Raw genomic sequence first — 22,015 nt, 5'->3', positions numbered from 1 at the left:
ACATCCCTTTCAACCTCAAGTTTTTGACGTGTTGCAAATGTTGCCTATATTGACAAGCTAGTCGAGCTCTAACAATGTCCTCAAAGATGGAAGGCAGGCTAGACCTTTCAAGCCAATGAGGGCAGATAAGTGTGACTGGGTCATAGGCCACATCAGTGACAGCTTCAATGGCTTTGTTTATACACTCCACTTTAAAGTATTCAATTTCCTTCAATGGCAGATGTCTCCTGACTCTTAAGAATTCCCACCCAGTTGACTATGTTAAAATAGTGTAAGCCCTCCATGGCAATGTCTATGCTAAAATGGGTTATCCTTAAGTATCACAACAGGCACAACTCCAATATAAAGTAGTTTTTTCAGTTGCAGAAATGCCACATGCGTCCACAACCTAACAATTATAAAACTTGGATTCGATCAAATAACCCCCACATGGATAATTGGCAAATATTTGTTGACCAAATTCAACTCATTGAACTCTATACGAATTGCTCAAGTCGTGGACAGATTCTGGGCAGAGTAAAACCTTGCTTTGCTTCTTCCCGTGTATCCTTTTTCAAATCCAGGCCTTGAGGTCTGGTTAATTATTTATTTATTTTTCTCCTTGGGGGTGGTTAAATTTCCAGGGAATAAAGAACCAGGAGCACCAGCGGACAGCAATGCTTCGGGTACCTTTTGAATATCAAACTGAAGACCCAATTAGTTATTGCTCCCCCTTGTGGACAAACTGAAGTGGTACAACATGTTGCATTGCACCATTGTGTGCACGGACCCATAACAGACTAGTTTTGAATAACTTCTCATTGATTAATAGTTATGGGAATGGTTAGTTTTGAGATGGTTAGTTCTAACTGTATAGAAAGACTGCTTACCACAAACCAGCAGCATCAAAAATTCCATGGTGGAGAGAACAGTGAAAGACCAGTATCAGGGTCGTCCCTCAGGAGACTGGTACCAAGACGTCATGTCCAGTGTGCCGAAGTGTTCCAGGCTCAGATTGGTCTCAACCATCTGCACACTCACTGTCATGGTCAGCAACCTATGATGGACGAACAAAGTCCTGACTATAGAAAACACCTTTGCCATCAATATTTTCCAGGAACCGGGAAGTTACTGTACTAGTGATACAATTAATCTGGCAGAAGAGGGTACTGATTAAGCAGGTGTAAGAAATGAGAACTTAACAGCTTTATATATATATATATATATATATTATATATAAACTTGCATCAGTGAATCATTAAACATCTTTACAAACCCCTAGCTACCACCAACACTTCTCTACAGGAAAAGTGGAGATTACATTTTACAGCAGCTAGGTCTACACTTAAATGCCACAAACAACAACTACAAAAAACTGCTTTATTTAAAAACATTCAAAGTGAATAAAAGGAGTGCAGTAACTCTGCTGCTGCCTTCTTTCCTCTTTTCCCTGTGGTTTTAGCTTCAGGAGCAGCAGTGTCCCCTTCATCACCAGGCTTCTGGAAAGCTTTGGCCTTTGCACCCTTCTTGGCTGCCCCTTCACCCTTGCTAGTCTTCTGTGCTTTGGGTTGATCCTCAGCTGTCCCCTCTGCCCCTTTGTCCTCTTTGACTTGGGCTTCTTCTTAGCAGGGGCCACCTTGGAAGCAGATGCTTTTGCGGCCTTCCTAAGTTTTTCATCCTGAAAGATGAAAATGACAGGTTTACAATCACCATTTAAAATGAGAGATTCAATTTAACCATGATCAAATGTATTTATATAGCCCTTTGTTCATCAGCTGATATCTCAAAGTGCTGTACAGAAACCCAGCCTAAAACCCCAAACAGCAAGCAATGCAGATGTAGAAGCACGGTGGCTAGGAAAAACTCCCTAGAAAGGCCAAAACCAAGGAAGAAACCTAGAGGAACCAGGCTATGAAGGGTGGCCAGTCCTCTTCTGATGTTCAAATGTTCATAAATGACCAGCATGGTCAAATAATAATAATCACAGGCAGAACAGTTGAAACTGGAGCAGCAGCACGGCCAGGTGGACTGGGGACAGCAAGGAGTCATCATGCCTACTGCAGCAGAAATACTGGAGGCTGAGACAGGAGGGGTCAGGAGACACTGGCCCCATCTGATGGTACCCCCGGACAGGGCCACACAGGAAGGATATAACCCCACCCACTTTGCCAAAGCACAGGGGGGGGGGCAACCCAGACAGGAAGATCACATCAGTGACTCAACCCACTCAAGTGACGCACCCCTCCTAGGGATGGCATGAAAGAGCACCAGTAAGCCAGTGACTCAGCCCCTGTAATAGGGTTAGAGGCAGAGAATCCCAGTTGCAAGAGGGGAACCGGCCAGGCAGAGACAGCAAGGGCGGTTCGTTGCTCCAGAGCCTTTCCGTTCACCTTCACACTCCTGGGCCAGACTACACTCAATCATATGACCCACTGAAGAGTTGAGTCTTCAGTAAAGAATTAAAGGTTGAGACCGAGTTTGCGTCTCTCACATGGGTTGGCAGACCATTCCAGCTTTGTGACAGTATCAAAAAGGAATTTCGGTTCGTTCTTCCAATTAAGTTGGAAAAATAGGATGATCGAGTAGCAGTAAGGGCTCTTCGATACTGCACGGTACTGTCTTTCCAAGCTAGTCGGAAGACTTCCAGTTTGGTGTGGCGCCATTTCCGTTCCAATTTTCTGGAAGCTTGCTTCAGAGCTGAGCAGATTATTTGTTGCAATTGCAAACGTAATAAAATGGTGGTCCGATAGTCCAGGATAAGATCCACAACATTTATTCCATGGGACAAAACTAGGTCCAGAGTATGACTGTGAGAGTGAGTAGGTCCAGAGACATGTTGGACAAAACCCACTGAGTCGATGATGGCTCCGAAAGCCTTTTGGAGTGGGTCTGTGGACTTTTCCATGTGAATATTAAAGTCACCAAAGATTTGAATATTATCTGCTATGACTGCAAGGTCCGATAGGAATTCAGGGAACTCAATGAGGAATGCTGTAAATGGCCCAGGAGGCCTGTAAACAGTAGCTATAAAAAGTGATTGAGTAGGCTGCATAGATTTCATGACTAGAAGCTTAAAAGACGAAAACATATATTTTTTTGTAAATTGAAATTTGCTATCGTAAATGTAAGCAACACCCCCGCCTTTGCGGGATTCACGGGAGATATGGTCACTAGTGTAGCCAGGAGGTGAGGCCTCATTTAACACAGTAAATTCATCAGGCTTCAGCCATGTTTGTCAGGCCAATCCCATCAAGATTATGATCAGTGATTAGTTCATTGACTATAATTGCCTTTGAAGTAAGGGATTTAACATTAAGTAGCCCTATTTTGAGATGTGAGGTATCATGATCTCTTTCAATAATGACAGGAATGGAGGAGATTTTTATCCTAGTGAGATTGCTAAGGCGAACACCGCCATGTTTAGTTTTGCCCAACCCCGGTCGAGGCACAGACACGGTCTCAATGGGGATAGCTGAGCTGACTACACTGACTGTGCTAGTGGCAGACTCCACTAAGCTGGCAGGCTGGCTAACAGCCTGCTGCCTGGCCTGCACCCTATCTCATTGTGGAGCTAGAGGAGTTAGAGCCCTGTCTAACTGTCATGTTGGTAGATAAGATGAGAGCACCCCTCAAGCTAGGATGGAGTCCGTCACTCCTCAGCAGGTCAGGCTTGGTCCTGTTTGTGGGTGTCTCACAAATTATCTACAAATTCTATCTTTTGTGAGGGGCAGAAAACAGAAAACATGATAAAGCCCAAATAGGGAACAGTACCCATGACAAAAGTATGTGTATACAGTGGGCTCCAAAATTACTGGCACCCCTGACTGGCAATGCACAAACAATACTTAAAAAATATATAAACAATATAATTATAGAGAGACTCAAAATACCAACATGTGAGAAATACTGTACTTTATTAATGTTTCAATGGAACCAACCAAAATCATTCAATTATTTAATACAAAATCAATTGAACTAAAATCAAGGTTTCATAATTATTGGCACTCCTCATTTAGTACTTTGTGCAACCACCTCTGGCAAGGATAACAGCATGGAGTCTTTTCCTGTAATGTTTGACAAGATTAAGGAACACATTTGGAGGGATTTTGGACCATTCCTCTATGCAGATCCTTTCAAGATCCTTCACATTCTTGGGTTTGTGCTTATCAGCTGCCCTCTTCCACTCAGCTCACAGGTTTTCGATTGGATTGAGGTCCGGCAATTGAGATGGCCATGGCAGAACAATGATTTTGTTGTCACATTACCATTTCTGTGTGGATCTTGAGGTATGTTTCGGGTCATTGTTTTGTTGGAAAGTACACTTACGGCCAAGACCCAGCCTTCTGGCAGAGGCAACCAGATTGTCAGCCACAATTGCCTGATACTTGGTAGAATTCATTATGCCACCAATCTTAACCAGTGCCCATGGACCTCTGGAATTAAAACAGGCCCCCCCCCCTCCATATTTCACCGTGGGTATGAGGTGCCTCTCCTTGTATGCATCTCTGTTTTGATGCCAGACATGCTGATGCTGTATCTGACCAGAGCACCTTCTTTCAGTCATAAGTAAATTACGTTTCGCAAACTCCAAGCGCTTGCATCTGTGTCTTGGTGTCAGAAAAGGCTTTCTTCTGGCAACACTTCCAAAGAGCCTGTGGATGTGGCGTCTGATGGTGCTTTTTGAAACCTGGTGACCCCAAAACGCCACAAAGGCCTGGAAATCTTTCACAGTGATTCTTGGGGATTTTGTTGCTTCTCTAACCATCCTCCTCCCTATCCTGGGGGGCAAAATGTATTTGCGTCCTCTACCTGTGAGGTTTTCAACTGTTCCATATCTTTTGAATTTTCTAATAATTGCCCTTACAGTGCTCTGGCATATTCAATTGTTTGTGGATCTTCTTGTAGCCATTTCTGAAGTTCTATGACCATCTGTTTCTTTTGAACTGCTAGTTCTTTTGTTTTCTTCATGGTGTTGGATGACAGCGGGAAATTGCATGTGTGTTACCTCATTTTTATACCCTAGTGAAACAGGAAGTGATGTAATGGCTCAATATAGTTCCTTAAGACTTAAATAAGTGGAATTTAATTTGTGGTTTAATTTTGGTAGATGTTATTTACAATAATCTTTAAAGGTGCCATTAATTGTGAAACCTTGATTTGGAGGACATTGATTTTTAATTAAATCAAATTATTTTGGTTGCTTCCATTGAAACATTAATAAAGCACAGTATTTATCATGTTGGTATTTTGAATTTATCTCTATAATTGTATTATTTCTATTTGTTTAAGCATTGTTTGTGCATTGCCAGCAATTTTGGAGCCCACTGTATATATAAAAAAGGCCCGATACCTCAAAACCACTTGAACAATGCCAATAGTCAGAACATAACTGATACCACACTTGCCTCAATGTTTCACCTTCTGCTTTCTGCATAATAACTACATGTGACTGGTCAATTATGTGAGTCAGGGGCTGGACCCATGAGGCAAAAAAACAAATGACTTATTCTATAACCAACCAAGATAACCTGTTCTCAACGTTCAAAATACACCAGAGAACACATTTAGCTACAGAGGATCAATAGTTTCAAAAAAAATAACTGGATTAAATGTAATAACCAGCATATGCAGGTAATGGCCAAAATAAAGAAAATCCCAGCAAAGTGTCTTAAAAAGGGTGTTTGTCCTCCACCAGCTGCAAGAACAGCTTCAATGCGCCTTGGCATAAATTCTACAAATTTACCTAAACAGTGGCAGGAAAACACACCCCATACACACCATAAACTTTGTCCCTCATTTACTCAATTGTTTCCTTTATTTTGGTAGTTACTGGTTGCCTACAGTCTGGAAGGCTGCAATTTGGGCAGCATGCATGCCAAATGTACAGCTTGTTGTGTTGTGGCCATAGACATAATACATAGACTTTTGAACTTTTGCATTTTGAGTGATGTCACTTGCTCTTGAAGCTGCAAGGGCCGCAGCTTTTGTGGAGCGATGGGTAACGATGCTTCGTGGGTGACTGTTGTTGATGTGTGCAGAGGGTCCCTGGTTCGCGCCCGGGTATGGGCGAGGGGACGGTCTAAAGTTATACTGTTAAACTAGCAGCACTATTTTTTCAAAGTAGCTCATCCTGAGATAGGCTATTGCCGAGAGGAGCGCATTGGCCATCACCGTGAATAGTAGCATATGGTGACTTCATCATTACGTGAGTCAGTGTGCCACTGGAAATTGTATTTAATTGCCCAATGTAGTAATATATAAATAAATAACACAATTCAAACAGGAAAGCTTTTTTAACCTCTTGAATCTAGGGGGCACTATTTTCATTTTTGGAAAAATAATGTACCCAAAGTAAACGGGCTATTTTGTCAGGACAAGATGCTAGAATATGCATATAATTGACAGCTGTGAGTATAACAGAACTGATATTGCAGGCAAAAGCCTGAGAAAAATCAAATCAGGAAGTGACTCTTATTTAGAAACCTCTGCGTTCCTATGCGTCCTTATTGAGCAGTGAATGAGATATCAATCAGATTCCTTTTTCTATGGCTTCCCTAATGTGTCTAGTGTCACAATACATCGTTTCAGGCTTTTATTTTGAAAAATTAGCCTGAACGTCAACATTGCGTTAGTGGTCAGCTGGAGTCTCTCAGAGTGTTTTTCCTACTAAGAAGCCATCTGTCCCGGTTGCTATATTATCGAATAGATATTTGAAAAACACCTTGAGGATTGATTATAAACATCATTTGACATGTTTCTGTCGATATTATGGAGCTAATTTGGAATATTTTTTGGCTTTGTCGTGACCGCAATTTCCGGTCGAATTCTCAGCCAAAGTGAAGAACTAACGGAGTTATTTCGGCTACAAAAATAATATTTTTGGAAAAAAGGAACATTTGCTATCTAACTGGGAGTCTTGTGAGTGAAAACATCTGAAGCTCATCAAAGGTAAACAATTTAATTTGATTGCTTTCCTGATTTTTGTGACCACGTTGCCTGCTGCTAGCTAGGCATAATGTTATGCTAGGCTATCGATAAACTTACACAAATGCTTGTCTTGCGTTGGCTGTAAAGCATATTTTCAAAATCTGAGATGACAGGGTGATTAACAAAAGGCTAAGCTGTGTTTCAATATATTTCACTTGTGATTTCATGAATATGAATATTTTCTAGTAATATTTATGTCTGTTGCGTTATGCTAATTAGTGTCAGTTGATGATTACGCTCCCGGATCCGGGATGGGTAGTTACAACATTAACATACTCAATTACAAGTTTTGGGAAGGAAAACCATTTCACTCATATTGTAAATTATAGGTCATATTTCATAGAAATCTGGAAACATTGGGCATTTACTTTAAGAAGATTTAGCCGTTTGCTATCGAGTTGATGTCCTCACCAATACCCCGCCCTCGATTCCTTTTTTCAGGGTCTTGCATGTAATGTACTTCAACCTCACCAGGTCCACGGATGATTATTTCTCTGTTGCGTAGCCGTGAATGGCCTGTGAGGAGACCCCTTTTTGAGAGTCCAACTCCTTCAACGCTTCTTTAACCAACACCTGTCACGCCTTGGTCATTGTATTTTGTGTTTTTGTTATATGTTTGGGTAGGTCAGGGTAGGCCAGGGTGTGACATGGGTTTATATGTTGTATTCGTATTGGGGTTTGTATTATTTGGGATTGCGGCTGATTAGGGGTGTGTCTAGTTAGGCTTGGTTGCCTGGGGCGATTCTCAATCAGAGTCAGGTGCTTGTCGTTGTCTCTGATTGAGAACCGTATTTAGACAGCCTGACTTTCGCGTTGTATTTTGTGGGTGTTTGTTCCTGTCTCTGTGTAGTAGTCACCAGATAGGCTGTAATTAGTTTCACGTTTCGTTTGTTGTTTTCATATACAGTTATTTCATGTACCGTGATTATTTTCATTAAAGTCATGAGTAACCTACACGCTGCATTTCGGTCTGACTCTCTTCATACAACAGACAAACGTCATCGTTACAACACCATCGTGGGTAGATGAAGAGTTTTTCATGACACAGCAGGTGCTTTGCTGGTTTCTAACAATGAAATTGACAAATGTATCTACCGTAATCTAACCTAATAACCGTAAAATTAGGCTACTCAAACTGGCCTAAACCGCACATGGTTTTACAAACCTGAATGAGCTTTTCCTGACAATTTTTCATATTTTTTGGGCATGACAGAAAGTGAAGTTACTTCTTCGGAGCCTGCTGCTTTTTCTTTAGGTGGCATGACCAAACGGTTCATCTCAAAGTTAGGCTACATAAAAACGTTAGTTTAAAAACAGTAACTGCATTCTCAGCCTACACAGGTTCAATGTTATGCACTTCAAGCAACACTGCAGCAAAGCATGCGGTTTATCTGAACAGGCGCTGACATTTAGGTACCAGTCAGAGCATTCAAGGTCAACTGATCAGTCCGAGTAGTGTAAACTCGCTTTTTCTTCTCTCCTCCATTCCTTCCTTCCACCCTACCTTTCCTTTACTGCGCTTATCAGTTTACCTTCACTGCTCTGGCGTAATTATTAAACATGACTCACCAAACATAAATGAAATATGAAAACCCTTCTACATTTTAGAGATTCTAAAACTCTCAACCACAAATGCAGGGTTTTGTAGTTAAACTTTGTGCAGGTGTTAAAAACTTAAAACAAAAAGTCGAAGATAAACATTTTTCTCAGAAAGACAAGTTAGTTTGTTGGTTTAAAAAATCTAATTATCGGCAATAATGATACAAAATAACATCTGTTAAAGACAGACAGCAGTATCAGTAAAAATAATTACTGATACATGATTCTGAATGTTCAGCCTCCTTGTCCTCTGCAACATGACATTATCCCATAGTTGCCATATGAGACATCTGTGGTTTTCTTGTGAACAAGCTCCACATCTGCATTTCTATTGAAACAACAGTTAATCTTTGTCCCAGTCACTGCCACCATCTTCTGTGAAGTCAGACTAACAGTATGTATGTAGCTGTCTAAAAAATGACATTGTTCATCCCTGATATGGCTGTTCATCTGTTTTTGCTCATCCTCCTTTTCGGTGAGTTATTTTTCCTCCCATCTGTTTGTGCTTCAGGATATTCCATTATTCTTTCCTCTCTTTTACTCTTTTACTTTAGGAACTCTTAATATTTCAACATGTTATGGTTATAATAAGTGTGTCTTATTCCATTGATCATCCTATTGGTTTATATTTCTCTGTCATTATTTTACATTTTGTACAGATAGGAATGACCACTGCTTGATAACATGGCTGTGAATGCATTACAGACTGTTCTGCTTCGCCAGCTTGTGTAAAGTGATCCCATCTCATGTTTTCTTATTTTTCATAATGGCAAAAAGAGCATGATAATGACCCATTTTGTTATGTCTAGATACCTTCCAGTACCTCAAAGCCAAAGGTCAGTATTATTATTATGAATTTAAAGCTGCAAAATGTAACCTTTTGGGCTACCAGACAAAACAACGGGTTACCAAAATATTCAAATAATGATTAACATATTTTCAATAATAACGTTATTTTGATTAACTTATTCATACGATTTCATCCTTCCACGAGATGCTGTATACACTGGCTATACAAAACATCAACATGACATAGACTGACCAGGAAAATCCAGGTGAAAGTCACTTGTTAAAGCCACTTAAATCAGTAAATAGATGAAGGGGAGGAGACAGGTTGAAGACATGGATTGTGTATGTATGCTATTCAGAGGGGGAAAGGGCAAGACATAATATTTAAGTGCCTTTGAACAGGGTATGGTAGAAGGTGCCAGAACTGCATCAGTGCTGGCTTTTTCACACTCAACAGTTTCCTGTGTGTATCAAGAATGGTCCACCACCCTAAGGACATCCTGCCAACTTGACACAACTGTGGGAAGGATTGAAGTCACAATTGGTCATCACCCCTGTGGAATGCTTTCGACACATTGTTAAATCCATGCCCCGACTGTTTGGTATATTCAGTGTAATCCTGACACAAATCTAGGGTTGGTACCCAAGGCAGCTGGTCGATCCATGACGGCTGTCAACGTTCTTATTCCTTGCTTGCTTGCTAACACTGTTAACACTGTCACGTCAAACAGTGCAGCCAGAATAACAGCAAAGAAGCTGTATTTGCATTTGTTTAAGCTGTTTTCTATATATTTTCTGGGGGGATACATCCATAACAATGAGCTAATGACTCGATGCGAGGTTTCGCCTGGCATAGAAAATGTGCTCTCTCTCCAGGACATTATTCAGTGGAGCTAGCCCACTACAGTACACAGTTAACATAATCACTTCAAACTGAAGCTGGAATGACAGTAAACTAGCTGCATTTCGTGTTTTTCTATTGGCATTTCTTTGAATATATCCATAAAAATGATACTCTTTCATGATTTTGACTGGCTAAGAAAAGCTGCCAGACTCTCTCATCCCGACACATTCGTTCATTACTATGTGACAGCTGGAGATGATCAAAATTCAATATTGAAACAATGTTGCAAATGTCGGAGACAGACAGCAAGGTGAATACAAATCTACACTGTTGAAAAACAAATGCCAGTCTAAAATAAATGGGATATAATATCTAAATGCTTTTTACAGTAGAGATCAAGTTTATAAATTGCCTGGCTGGGCTGATGAGATAGTAGATTGAGCAGTCAAATGGAATAGTGAATAGACAATTTTTTTTGTGTTTGCAAGTGTTGCCGCCCTCCTGCGGCAACGTTTGCAAAGACAAAAAATAGTCTATTCACTATTCCATTTGACTGCTCAATCCACTATGGTGACAGAACATGGGGGAGTTTTTCTAGACGCCAACAAAAAAAAGCCTCTATTTAAATGTTGCATAAGAGTGCATCTCACATTACTTTTGGATTGAAATTGGAGTTTAAGGCTCGTATGAATGACCTGCTTAATATAATGTTTGTGTCATCATCGCGAATCAACTGCATTATACTTCAAAATAACATACTTCAACCAGTAAAATGGCTTTTTTGCTATGTCCTATGGCCATGTCAGTGAGTGTTTAGCATTCTAGCTAACAACTTGCTGCATCCAAAATAGTTATTTTACAAAGATCACAACAGAATATAATTTTAGCGACTGTTCAAGCAAGAATCAAAAAATCATTGTCAGGGTAGGAGAGCCCCCCAAAAGTTATTTTGTTTAGAACTAATAAAAACGTAGGCTATGTTGAATGGGCGCAGATGGAGTGGTTTTCTTACTGCAGCCAAGAGTCACGCGCATATGTACGTGATGTCAGTGTGTCGTTCACTGGAAAGTATGGAACGTCATTTTGGTCTTTGCATTTCAATAAAGATACACGTGAAATATCACTGTTTGAAGCATCAAATAACAATATTTGAAGGGTCAAATCAGCTTGTTGACCAATCAGGACCTGGATATGACTGTACATCACATAATCATTTAACACATTCGTAATTTTTTTTCGTATTTATTACAGATTGATTACACTATCACTTGTATTTCATATGTCACAGTGATTCACCGATATGTGTGATGCTGGTAAAGTTTTGTCTTGTTCCCCTGTCGCTGCAGCACAAGCGCAGACACACCTCCCCAAGCTCTGGGATAGTTCTGGTCAGAAAGAAATCCACCACTTCCGTTGTTTGGCTGTGCCCATTTAGCAACGTTCCAAAATGAGCATATGTCCTGGTGGAAGGATGAAAATAAAACACATTTACTCAGAACAATACTACGTCTTTAATGAAAGACATGTCCTTCATCTTTTGTTTAAATGTTGGCAACCGTTTTACAAAAGCCAAATGTCCATCGAAGCCGAGGATTATTGTGTGATAACTCCCTCCTAAGGGCTGTTCCTGGCACGGGCTCTCATTGTTTATTTATTGCAGTGTCTGAATTGTTTTTCTCTTTCAAACTCATAATATTACGTGGTACATTATCTGTATGAGTCGTTAAACATTGAAAATGAATTTATAATTCAATTAAAAAAGACACTCCATCATCTCTCTGATCTCACAGATCTTCCTCAGCCCAGTCTAACAGTGATTCCTGCAGTCATCAAAGAGAGAGACTCAGTTCAGCTGAACTGTCAGACTTCTCCACCTGTCTCTGAGTGTTACTTCAAAATAGAGGGGAATGTAGAATTCACCCTTCCATCACCCTGTCAACAGACACTCACAGGAACACTACTGGTGAGGTGGACAGGTCAGAGTTCCCCAGCTGAGGTCAAAATACAATGTCAGTACAGTGCTACAGGTTCACAGTTTAGATCCATATACAGTGAACCTTCAACAGTTACAATTCAGGGTAAGAAAATTATTTGAATGGTTGTAAACAATGTACTGATGTGCCATCATTACCATATTCCTCTTGGGATATGTTATCATATGGTGTGTTGTCATAATCTATTACATAAAGCAATCAAGCAATATATTATATCTCCTTAATTTCCCATACTGTCGCTGCATAAAGTAATTGACTCAAGATCCTTAAGTCTGAAATAACAAGGAGGGATTAGACTGTCAGTAAATTTCTCAAAACCACAAAATGCTAAATGCTTAATTCCCCAATTCTCACAGACCTTCCTCAGCTGACAGTGAATTCTACAGTCATCAGAGAGACAGAATCAGTTCAGCTGAGTTGTGAGACTCCTCCATCTCTGCCTGTGTCTCACTGTTACTTCAACATAGAGGGGGGGAAGAATCTTCCAGACTCATTGTGTACTCAGACAATAACAGGAACTGAGCTGCACAAGAGGTCTGGTCCAACATTTCCAGCTGTGGTCAAAGTGACGTGTTACTACACTGTATGGAAGTCTCACACATCTCCTTTTAGTGACCCTGTCTCAGTCACTGTTCAGGGTAAGTAGGTGGTTTATAAAATTATACACGTCACTGTTATACCGTATTAATTATGCTCGTTCTGAAAACGAGATCTTCTGTCGTATTTCCTAAATGTCTTCATTTCACATAATGATAGGATTTACTGTACTTTGTACAAACATAAATGCTGACATAGTTGAACATTTTATTAATGGATTTTTCATACTGTTAGTATGGATGGATTATCTGTAATGTTTTTTTTAAATGCAACGTTCAAAGAGACCCACCTCCTCCCAGGCTGACAGTCATCAGAGAGAGACTCAGTTCGGCTGAGCTGTCAGACTCCTCCATCTGGTTCTGTGTGTCAGTGTTACCTAAACCCTCACCCTGTATGAGGTCACTCACGGGGACTGAGCTGCTCTCGTGGGCAGGTCAAAGTTCATCTGTTGAGATCAAACTGAGATGTTTTTACACAGTAGAAACTCACTATACATCGACGCACAGTGGTTCTGTCTCTCTTACTATTCTTGGTAAGAAATTATTATTCAGATTGTCTTAAATGATTCTGTTTAAATCACAATCTCATCCAATGTCATTTCAAAATGTTTGTTGTGAAGACATTAAATCCCTAGAATATTTGAAATGTTTATGTCAAAAGTAGAGTTCTTAGATCCCACGCAAACAACCACAGAGGCCAAAGTACAATCAAAGGTTCTTTATAAACATGTAAATAGTCTGGGATTTAGGGTTGAAGGCTAACTAGAAGCAACGGGACAAACTAACACAGCGGTTGACTCCCGATTGGTGGCCAATGTTCATTCTGGTCCTTCCGAGCAGGGTTTGTTCGTTCGGTTTTCTCCGAGCAGGATTAGTTCGGCTCTACCCGAACAGGGTTCGGCTCTTCCTGCTGAGCAGGGATCGTTAGTCGATGGCTGGTCTGGTAGTCAATTGCTGGTTTGGTGTTCAGTGGTAGGTCGCCTTCTGTCCCTTACTCTGCACCGGCCTGGCTGTGTATTAGAGTTGGGTGTAGCGGCGTCAAGCGTGTCCCCCGTGTCTGTAGTTGTGGGGGACAGAAAACATACAATTAGAGCATGTACTGGCCAACAATTGGGGTCACACACACGTTCGAAACAAGCACTTTCCTTTAGTAGTGTTATAAAGAGCTTTGTGATTTGTGTCTTTCCCACAGCAGGCGACCAGCGGAAACGAGAAGCAAGTCGGTCGAGATGTCCCTGGTTCAGTTCCTTTTTAACTCTAGTTCTGGGGCGTGTTTAGCAATTTGTTTAGGGAGGGAGAAGGTGATAGAGAATCATCTCAATGTCAGTTTAGTCTGTGTTCATTTTTGGAATCACAGCACACCATACAAGCAAGCAAAATAGTCCATGCGAATCAATTTGATACACACGTGAGAATGTAAGGAATTAAGTGAAAGGCAATCATTGTAAATACACAGCACACAAGATTAAATGGCACTCATAAATAGGAATGACATCAAATAAGACATGCTGATACGTAATATAAAGAGAATAGCAGGCTCTAGTTTAGTAAGAGTGTCACTTGTGACATACACATTACATTCAAAAAGAGTGATGCAAAAAGGAGTCTCTGTCCTTTCCTAACAGATCCAAAACCAGACATTACAATCAAATTTGATGAGGACTTCAACATCATCTGTTTGATTCTTGGATCCGTCGGTCCTGACACCACCTGTAACCTATATGTTGGAGAGGAGAGTCAGCCATCCTTCACAGCACCGATCAAGAAGAGAAAAGCCACCTCAGCATCCGGACAGCAGTTCTGTCAATTCACTCCAAAACATAGTGATCTGATCAGTCGTCTACAGTCAGTGAGGCGTAAGGAGGTGAGCTGTGACTACAGATTGAGCTCAGGACCAAACTCTCTCTCTCCACGCAGTGATGGGCACAGCTTTACAGGTGAGTCATAATCTAAACATATCTATCAGTGCTGCAGGTCTTCATGATCTGAGTCACTTTTATTTCAGCATCTTCTTAGTATGACTATATTAATTCTGACCAACGAACTAAATACCACATTTCATTCCCAAATGATTTCAGATCTGGTGGGAGTTCATATCAGCGATCCAACAACTATACAGACACCTTCTATAGCAGGTAGACTACACATTTGTGCTTTTATAGTGGCACTGCTTTTATTTTTATAGCAAAGCAAGTTTCAGCAATAAGAATAGTTGTGTTAATGTGAATGTCATGCAGGTGAAAGAGGACCCAAAAGCGACTTGGCGAAAACAGAGTCTTTAATCCAGTAAAGTAATTACAAACAAAAAAACACAACTTTCACTCGAAATGACGAGGACAAACTGGAGACTCGATCTTGAACAGCAGGTGAACAGCAGGTTGCCTCGGGAAGGCACTAGAACCAGACAGACTCAGACACCTGCTCACCACGCAGCATCTGAGGAAAACACGACACGACAGGGCGATACACAAACACAGCACGGTGAATTCTAGACAAGGAACCGACAGGACAGGAACGGAACACAAAGGAAGAAATAGGGACTCTAATCAGGGGAAAGGATCGGGAACAGGTGTGGGAAGACTAAATGATTGATTAGGGGAATAGGAACAGCTGGGAGCAGGAACGGAACGATAGAGAGAAGAGAGAGCGAGAGAGTGAGAGAGGGAGGGGGAGAGAGAGGGATAGAAAGAGGGAAAGAACCTAATAAGACCAGCAGAGGGAAACGAATAGAATGGGAAGCACAGGGACAAGACAAGATAATAAATGACAAAACATGACAGTGAAAATGAAGCTGTTCTGTTAGATAATTAAGCTGTTCTATAGATATGACACCAGCCTCAACACCAACACATGGGATAATCAGCACAAGTATTATAATGTCTGTGTTCATCTAGTCGAGTGTTGAGATCGTATCTATGCTCTGTTAGGCTTCTGCTGTTAGATAACATGGTGACTTTATTCTAGGAAGCTGTCAACAACAATCAAGCAATCTGTCCGTAGTGATTTTATAGTCCTACTTTTCCCACTTTGAAAAGATCGTATTTCAAAAGGCCAAAAACACCAAAAACACCATGATGATCATTAAATGTAATATGATCATTCATAAAATGCTAATTTCATTATTATGTGTTTTCTCAGTGAGTTTGACTCCAGGTTCTCGATCTACTTTGCCGCCCAGCACGACAGCGAGTCCTACAGAAGGTGTGTTGGGCCTCTAAATGACCATCTCTGCAAATAGTAATTATACAGTCAAGAGTTTAGATTACGGGCCTGTAAATTAAGTGACCCAAATGTGAATGTAAAACCTTATTCTTGTGTAATCATATTGCTTCCCACTAGTTTCAACTGTTACTTGTACTTTTACCCCAGACACCACAGTGACACCAACTACCAGTAAGTAGATCCACCGATTTTAACTTAGTTTGCAAATACAATATCTTTGTTCACATTCATTCACTAAAGCCCTGACCGCTTAACTAATAAATATTTTCATAGCTGCTTGTATTTTCAGTCCAGATTTTCACCCACTTTTAGTCCATCTGATTTGTAGGTAATGTGTAGTGTACTTCTCTCTTTATGCTTATTGAAAGACCTTAGATATTACATTAACTTTCATTTGTTCTTGTGTAATATGAGTAATATCTTCTCACCAGGTTTGACCTCCCCTTTGACTCCTAGCAGGGCAGTGAATCTTTCATCAGTTCTCCTAATCATCTTGATCTAGTTAGCAAATATAAGAAAAAAAACAAATAAAGTTGCTTTATCTTCTCCATGTTTTGTTTTTTTCCACATCACAAATTTGCCTCATTACAAAAAGAGGTTGATATTTGATTGATTAAAATCAACACATTTAGATGTGTTTAAAAAAATAATCAGATCCAATGATTTGCTTTGCATCAGGGTCAACTGTTTGCTGTACTTTGACCACTGACACCCCAGCGAGTCCAACTGAAAGTAAGTTTAGCCAATAGGTTTAATTTAGTTTGCTAAATATTTTTGTATATTAAAGCATAAACCAATTTTTCAAATATAGCCAAATGTAAATTCAGTCAAGGCATTAGGATTAAATCAAACAATTTGTCTCCTCTTAGAAATATTTACCTAACTCTGTTATTAAGTTGTCCTTCTCTCTTGCATGTGCCCAGGAGGTCAAAGCTCCACAGAAAGTGAAGTGGAATCAAACAGTCAAGAAAGCATTCTGTGTAAGTATCCTTTTCTAGTTGTCTTTTCTCACACATGAAAACAGAGCTGTGCACATTTTCTTAGAAGAACAAGAGCTGATGACCTCTCCCTATGTCATCATGTCACCAAATAGTGGGGCAATTATGGCAGGCAGCAGTGGGTGTGGCTTCTGGAGTGGGCGTGTTCCTGGTAGGATTGACAGCTGTCTGTCTCTGCAGGAGGACCAGTGAGTACATTTGATTCTGCAAAACAAATCATTAGAAAATTACAGTGCTAACATTAATGTAAGTGCCTTTGGCATGGGTTTATTTATCAAATCATTTTGATCATATTGTATAGGTTAGACTATATTCAATTGATTTAATTTGGCCTCATTTGTTTTTCAGAGAAAACCAATTCTCAGAGGTAAGAATTCTCTTGTGAATTTGATGCAGATTGTATCAACCTTTAGTTCTGTATTGTCCATGATGAGATGTTCTTACCACAACCTTCTTATATACTTTTATGTTGTACAGACCTACAGCCAGACAGGATGATCACAGACAATGTATGTTCCAAACAAAATACATCAAACATACACACACATACGACTTACAGAACTATATAAACACATGTACAAACACTGTAATCCCATTTTCATTGTGTTTCTGTTGTAGATGATTTGGTGTCTATGGGAGCGGTGAGCAGCGGAGTCATGGTGATTATTCTACATTACAGTGGAATCTGTACACATGTACCCCTCTGACAGAGGAGGCTGGTGGGATGAGTTATAGGAGGACAGACTCATTGTAATGGCTGGAATGGAATTAATGGGACGGAGTCAAACACATTGAAACTACATGTCTGACTCCATTCCATTAATTCCATTTCAACAATTACAATGAGCCCTTCCTCCTATAACTCCTCTCACCAGCATCCTCTGCCCTCTGACTATCTGATCTGAGGATCAAGACTTTAATGTTATGTTAGTAGTGCTTCAACATATGAATGTTCAAAGTATCAAACTAACAGCTGTATTTATATGTTAATATTTATAATTACAATATAAATATTGATTTATTATTTATATTTGTATTTGTATTTATTACCAAATAAGATGTTCTTCACCAGAAATAATTTCTTAATACAGTAATTCATGTTAAACCTTGTAAATGTGTTCCTAAGTTGGTACAGATTTTAGTCGTATAAACTATTTTTGATTGCATTGGACATGTGTAGACCTCAGAATAACACAAATCCGACCTACACTTCCTGTGATACAAAGGAGGGTGTCACGAGTTAGAGAGTAGAATAGACAGACAGTTTGTTACGACTGGAGGATAAAAAGTCTCTATTTTCTCTCATACTCTCCCTCTCTCTCTACTACAGGTGGATTCAGGAGATGCTGGAATCAATTCTCAGATCACTTCTGTACTGTCCATGTTCATGCCCTCAGGTCTGTCCATCAGATCTCAGGACCATCTGCAAGTGCACAGCTACTGTTCATGCTTTGGGCCTAACCTTATCAACCACATCAAAATGCATATATGACACTTAAAACAGAAATTAATGTGTCAGAGCATCAGCAGTGTGAGAATAGAGCTGTAGATCTGCAGGGTGGTTTGAGACATGAGGAGTGTGAAATGACATCAAGCATGTTACCTGCACTTCTTCTGTTTGGCTGCTAGTAACGGAATAGGGCAAACTCGACTAAGTAACACACATGCAATGTAGATATATAATATACACATGATCCCCCTCAAACACACATACATACATACATGCAACCTCTTACTCATGGAATTGTCTCTCTGTGATGTGCAGGTCCCGTTGATACACAGGCATTTGCAAATGAACATGTAAGTACAGCACAAATGTCCAATTCATTGTATTATATTATATTGTTATATTATTATAATTGTATATAGCATTGTTTTCACAGGCAGACTGACTCGAGGATAAAAGTATCTCTCTTTCTCTCTGTGTTTTGACTTTCAGTTTAAGATTGGTCTTACATCCTCATAAAATACCCCTTATGAATTACAAAGCCCTAAACTGAATCTGTTTCTTTTCTCTAGTCTGATACGTACCACGTATACAGCTCAATCCCCGACAGACCAGCAACCTCAGCCCAGCCGGATGGATTGTACAGTCTGCAGACACACTGAAACTACACCTCTGGCTTTCTGTATCTCTGTCTCACACATCTCACACAAATACATTCTTTCTCACACGACATCCTTTATTATCACTTATCCAGTTACTGTAAATAAGTTGGTTAACAGGTAATATTTCTACTGTATTTCACATGGACAACTGATTTCTGTTACATGTCTATCCATAATATCTGTTAATGTGTTAATATTTCTATTCGGGGGATTTTGGAGGGGTACGGGGCATACTCCCCTTTGAGCATTTTTCTTATTTCTTCTCCCTAGTAAATGCTAAATCTACTGTATTTAAGTATATAATATTGACTGTTTGATACCTTCTTCCATAACAGTTGGATACAATTAATTTCCTATTGGGCAAAACATAATCCACAACCAAAACAAACTGCAAATGCATACAAACTCAAGTTTGTTGAGTCACAAGCTTGATGCATTTATTGGGTGCAAAGAATTTAGGACCAAAATACATAATGCTTGACTACTTTAATACACTATAAATGAATTTGTCCAAATACTTTCTGGAATTTTGAGGACTATTTACATAAAGTGCTTTTATATCTAAATGGTAAAACATACAATATCTTAAGAAAGTATTCACACCGCTTGACTTTTTCCAAATTTTGTTATGTTACAGCCGGAATTTAAAATGCATGAAATGTAGATTTTTTTATGTCCCTGGCCTACACACAATACCACATAATGTCAAAGTGGAATTATGTAAAAAAATAAAAAATAAGTATTCAATTACTTTATGGAAATCCAAAATAAATTGAATAATACATTGCATGGACTCACTCTGTGTGCAATAATAGTGTTTAACATGATTTTTATTGACTACCTCATCTCTGTGCCCCACACATGTAAAGTCGGTCAGTCGCGTAGTGAATACAAGAGATTTAACAAAATAAACAGGGTGGTTGTCTAATGCCTCACAAAGAAGGAAACTATTGGTAAAAAAGCAGACATTGAATATCCCTTTGAGCAAAGTGAAGTTATTAATTACACATTGGATGGTGTATCAATATACCCACTGCCATCATCATTCCTAACATATACTGCCATCATTCCTAACTTAGTTGCCGGAGAGGAAAAAAACCACTCAGAGATTTCACCATGAGGCCAATGGGTGACTTTAAAACATTTACAGAGTTTAATGGCTGTGATAGGAGAAAAGTGAAGATGGATCAACAACATTGTAGTTAATCTACCAAACTAACCTAAATGACGGAGTGAAAAGAAGGAAGCTTGTACCTGTTTGCAGCAAAGGAACTAAAGTAAAACTGCAAAAACTATGGCAAAGCAATTCACTTTTTGTCCTGAATACAAAATGTTATGTTTGGGGCAAATAGGATACAACACATTACTGAGTACCATTCTCCATATTTTCATGCACAGTGGTGGCTGCATCTTGTTATGTGTAAACTTGTAATCATTAAGGGACTGGGGAGATTTTCAGGATAGAAAATAAATGTAATGGAGCTAAACACAGGCAAAGTACTAGAGGAAAACCTGGTCGAGTCTGCTTTCCACCAGACACTAGGAGATGAATTCACCTTTCAGCAGGATAATAACCTAAAACACAAGGCTAAATATACACTGGAGTTGCTTACCAAGAATTACAGTGAATGTCCTGAGTGGCAGAGTTACAGTTTTGACTTGAATCTACTTGAAAATCTATGGCAAGACCTGAAAATGGTTGTCTAGCAATGATCAACAACCAATTGGACAGAGCTTGAAGAAATTTGAAAAGAATAATGGGCATATGTTGCACAATCCAGGTGTTGAAAGTTCTTAGAGACGCAGAAAGACTCACAGCTGTAATCGCTGCCAAAGGTGCTAATACAAAGTATTGACTCAGTGATGTAAAGACTTATCTAAATGAAATATTTCTGTTTCTGTTTCATTTTCAAAAATGTAGCAAAAAATGACAAAAAACATGTTTTCACTTTGTCATAATGGGGTATTGTGTGTAGATTGGTGAGATTGTTTATTTATTTAGTACATTTTGAATTCAGGCTGTAACACAACATAATGTGTGATAAGTCAAGGGGTTTGAGTACTTTATGAAAATACCCTCAAATAAAGGGGAAATTCTGTACTGTCGCCTTATATAAAACAATCTTAAAAATATAGAGCCATATATACTTTTTGGGCTTCACTGTCCAAATGCATATGGAGGGGAGTGTATGACCGATAAATGATTCTGATTGTTCAGATACCCTTACTTCTGCAACATTAGCTCACACTTGCTGTATGAGACTGTTGTTTAGGTTTCTGCTCTCTGTGGTTTTGCTGTGCACAAGCTCCACATTTACATCTCTATTCAAACAATCCCCTGACTCAGTCACACACCTTACTGTGAAGTCAGACTAATCGTATGTAGCTGTCTGACAAATGGCATTGTTCATCCCTGATATGTCTGGTCATCTGTTCTTGGTCATCCTCCTTTTTGGTGAGTTATTTTTCCGTTCCATCACCTGTTTGTGCTACAGGATATTCCGTTATTCTTTCCCCTCTTTTAGTCTTTTACTTCAGGAACTCTTAATATTTCAACTTGTTATGGTTATAATAAGTGTGTCTTTTTACATTGATCATCCTATTGATTTCAATTTCTCTGTCATTATTTTACATTTTGTACAGATAAGAATGACCACTGCTTGATAACATGGCTGTTATGCAGGTGAATGAGGACCCAAAAGCGACTTGGCGAAAACAGAGTCTTTAATCCAGTAAAGTAAATATTCAATACTCCTAGACAATTCGGAGCGGTAAATAAAGCATAAAGAACAATTCCACTCGTAAAGACGAGAACAGACTGGAGACTCGATCATGAACTGCAGGTTGCCTCGGGAAGGCACTTGACCGTAGCAGACTCAGACACCTGCTCACCACGCA

General features: G+C 39.6%; 2 protein-coding genes across 2 annotated transcripts; both read left to right on the top strand.

The window, feature by feature from the left end:
• Positions 1-8,909: 8,909 nt before the first annotated feature.
• LOC124002495 lies at positions 8,910-14,434 on the top strand. Its single transcript, XM_046309927.1, has 4 exons — positions 8,910-9,040; positions 9,375-9,401; positions 11,989-12,276; positions 12,549-14,434. The coding sequence occupies exons 1-4, from the start codon at positions 8,983-8,985 to the stop codon at positions 12,836-12,838; spliced, it is 663 nt and encodes a 220-aa protein (XP_046165883.1). The 5' UTR covers positions 8,910-8,982; the 3' UTR covers positions 12,839-14,434.
• Positions 13,720-19,904, top strand: LOC124004144. Its single transcript, XM_046312926.1, has 14 exons — positions 13,720-13,731; positions 14,332-14,725; positions 14,867-14,923; positions 15,927-15,989; positions 16,158-16,181; positions 16,689-16,742; positions 16,934-16,990; positions 17,104-17,196; positions 17,357-17,375; positions 17,486-17,517; positions 17,627-17,667; positions 18,339-18,405; positions 18,774-18,808; positions 19,028-19,904. The coding sequence occupies exons 1-14, from the start codon at positions 13,720-13,722 to the stop codon at positions 19,115-19,117; spliced, it is 1,038 nt and encodes a 345-aa protein (XP_046168882.1). The 3' UTR covers positions 19,118-19,904.
• The last annotated feature ends 2,111 nt before the right edge of the window (positions 19,905-22,015 follow it).

The sequence above is a fragment of the Oncorhynchus gorbuscha genome, linkage group LG18, assembly GCF_021184085.1.
Source record: "Oncorhynchus gorbuscha isolate QuinsamMale2020 ecotype Even-year linkage group LG18, OgorEven_v1.0, whole genome shotgun sequence".
Classification (NCBI taxonomy): domain Eukaryota; kingdom Metazoa; phylum Chordata; class Actinopteri; order Salmoniformes; family Salmonidae; genus Oncorhynchus; species Oncorhynchus gorbuscha.
This window is presented reverse-complemented; position numbering and strand designations above follow the sequence as displayed.

Coding starts and splice junctions, on each gene's coding strand:
- LOC124002495 (XM_046309927.1), top strand. CDS start 8,983: ATGACATTGTTCATCCCTGATATGGCTGTTCATCTGTTTTTGCTCATC. Junction 9,402..11,988: donor CCAGTACCTCAAAGCCAAAG/GTCAGTATTATT, acceptor CTGATCTCACAG/ATCTTCCTCAGCCCAGTCTA. Junction 12,277..12,548: donor TTCAACAGTTACAATTCAGG/GTAAGAAAATTA, acceptor CAATTCTCACAG/ACCTTCCTCAGCTGACAGTG.
- LOC124004144 (XM_046312926.1), top strand. Junction 16,182..16,688: donor CACAGTGACACCAACTACCA/GTAAGTAGATCC, acceptor GCTTTGCATCAG/GGTCAACTGTTTGCTGTACT. Junction 18,809..19,027: donor AGGCATTTGCAAATGAACAT/GTAAGTACAGCA, acceptor TCTTTTCTCTAG/TCTGATACGTACCACGTATA.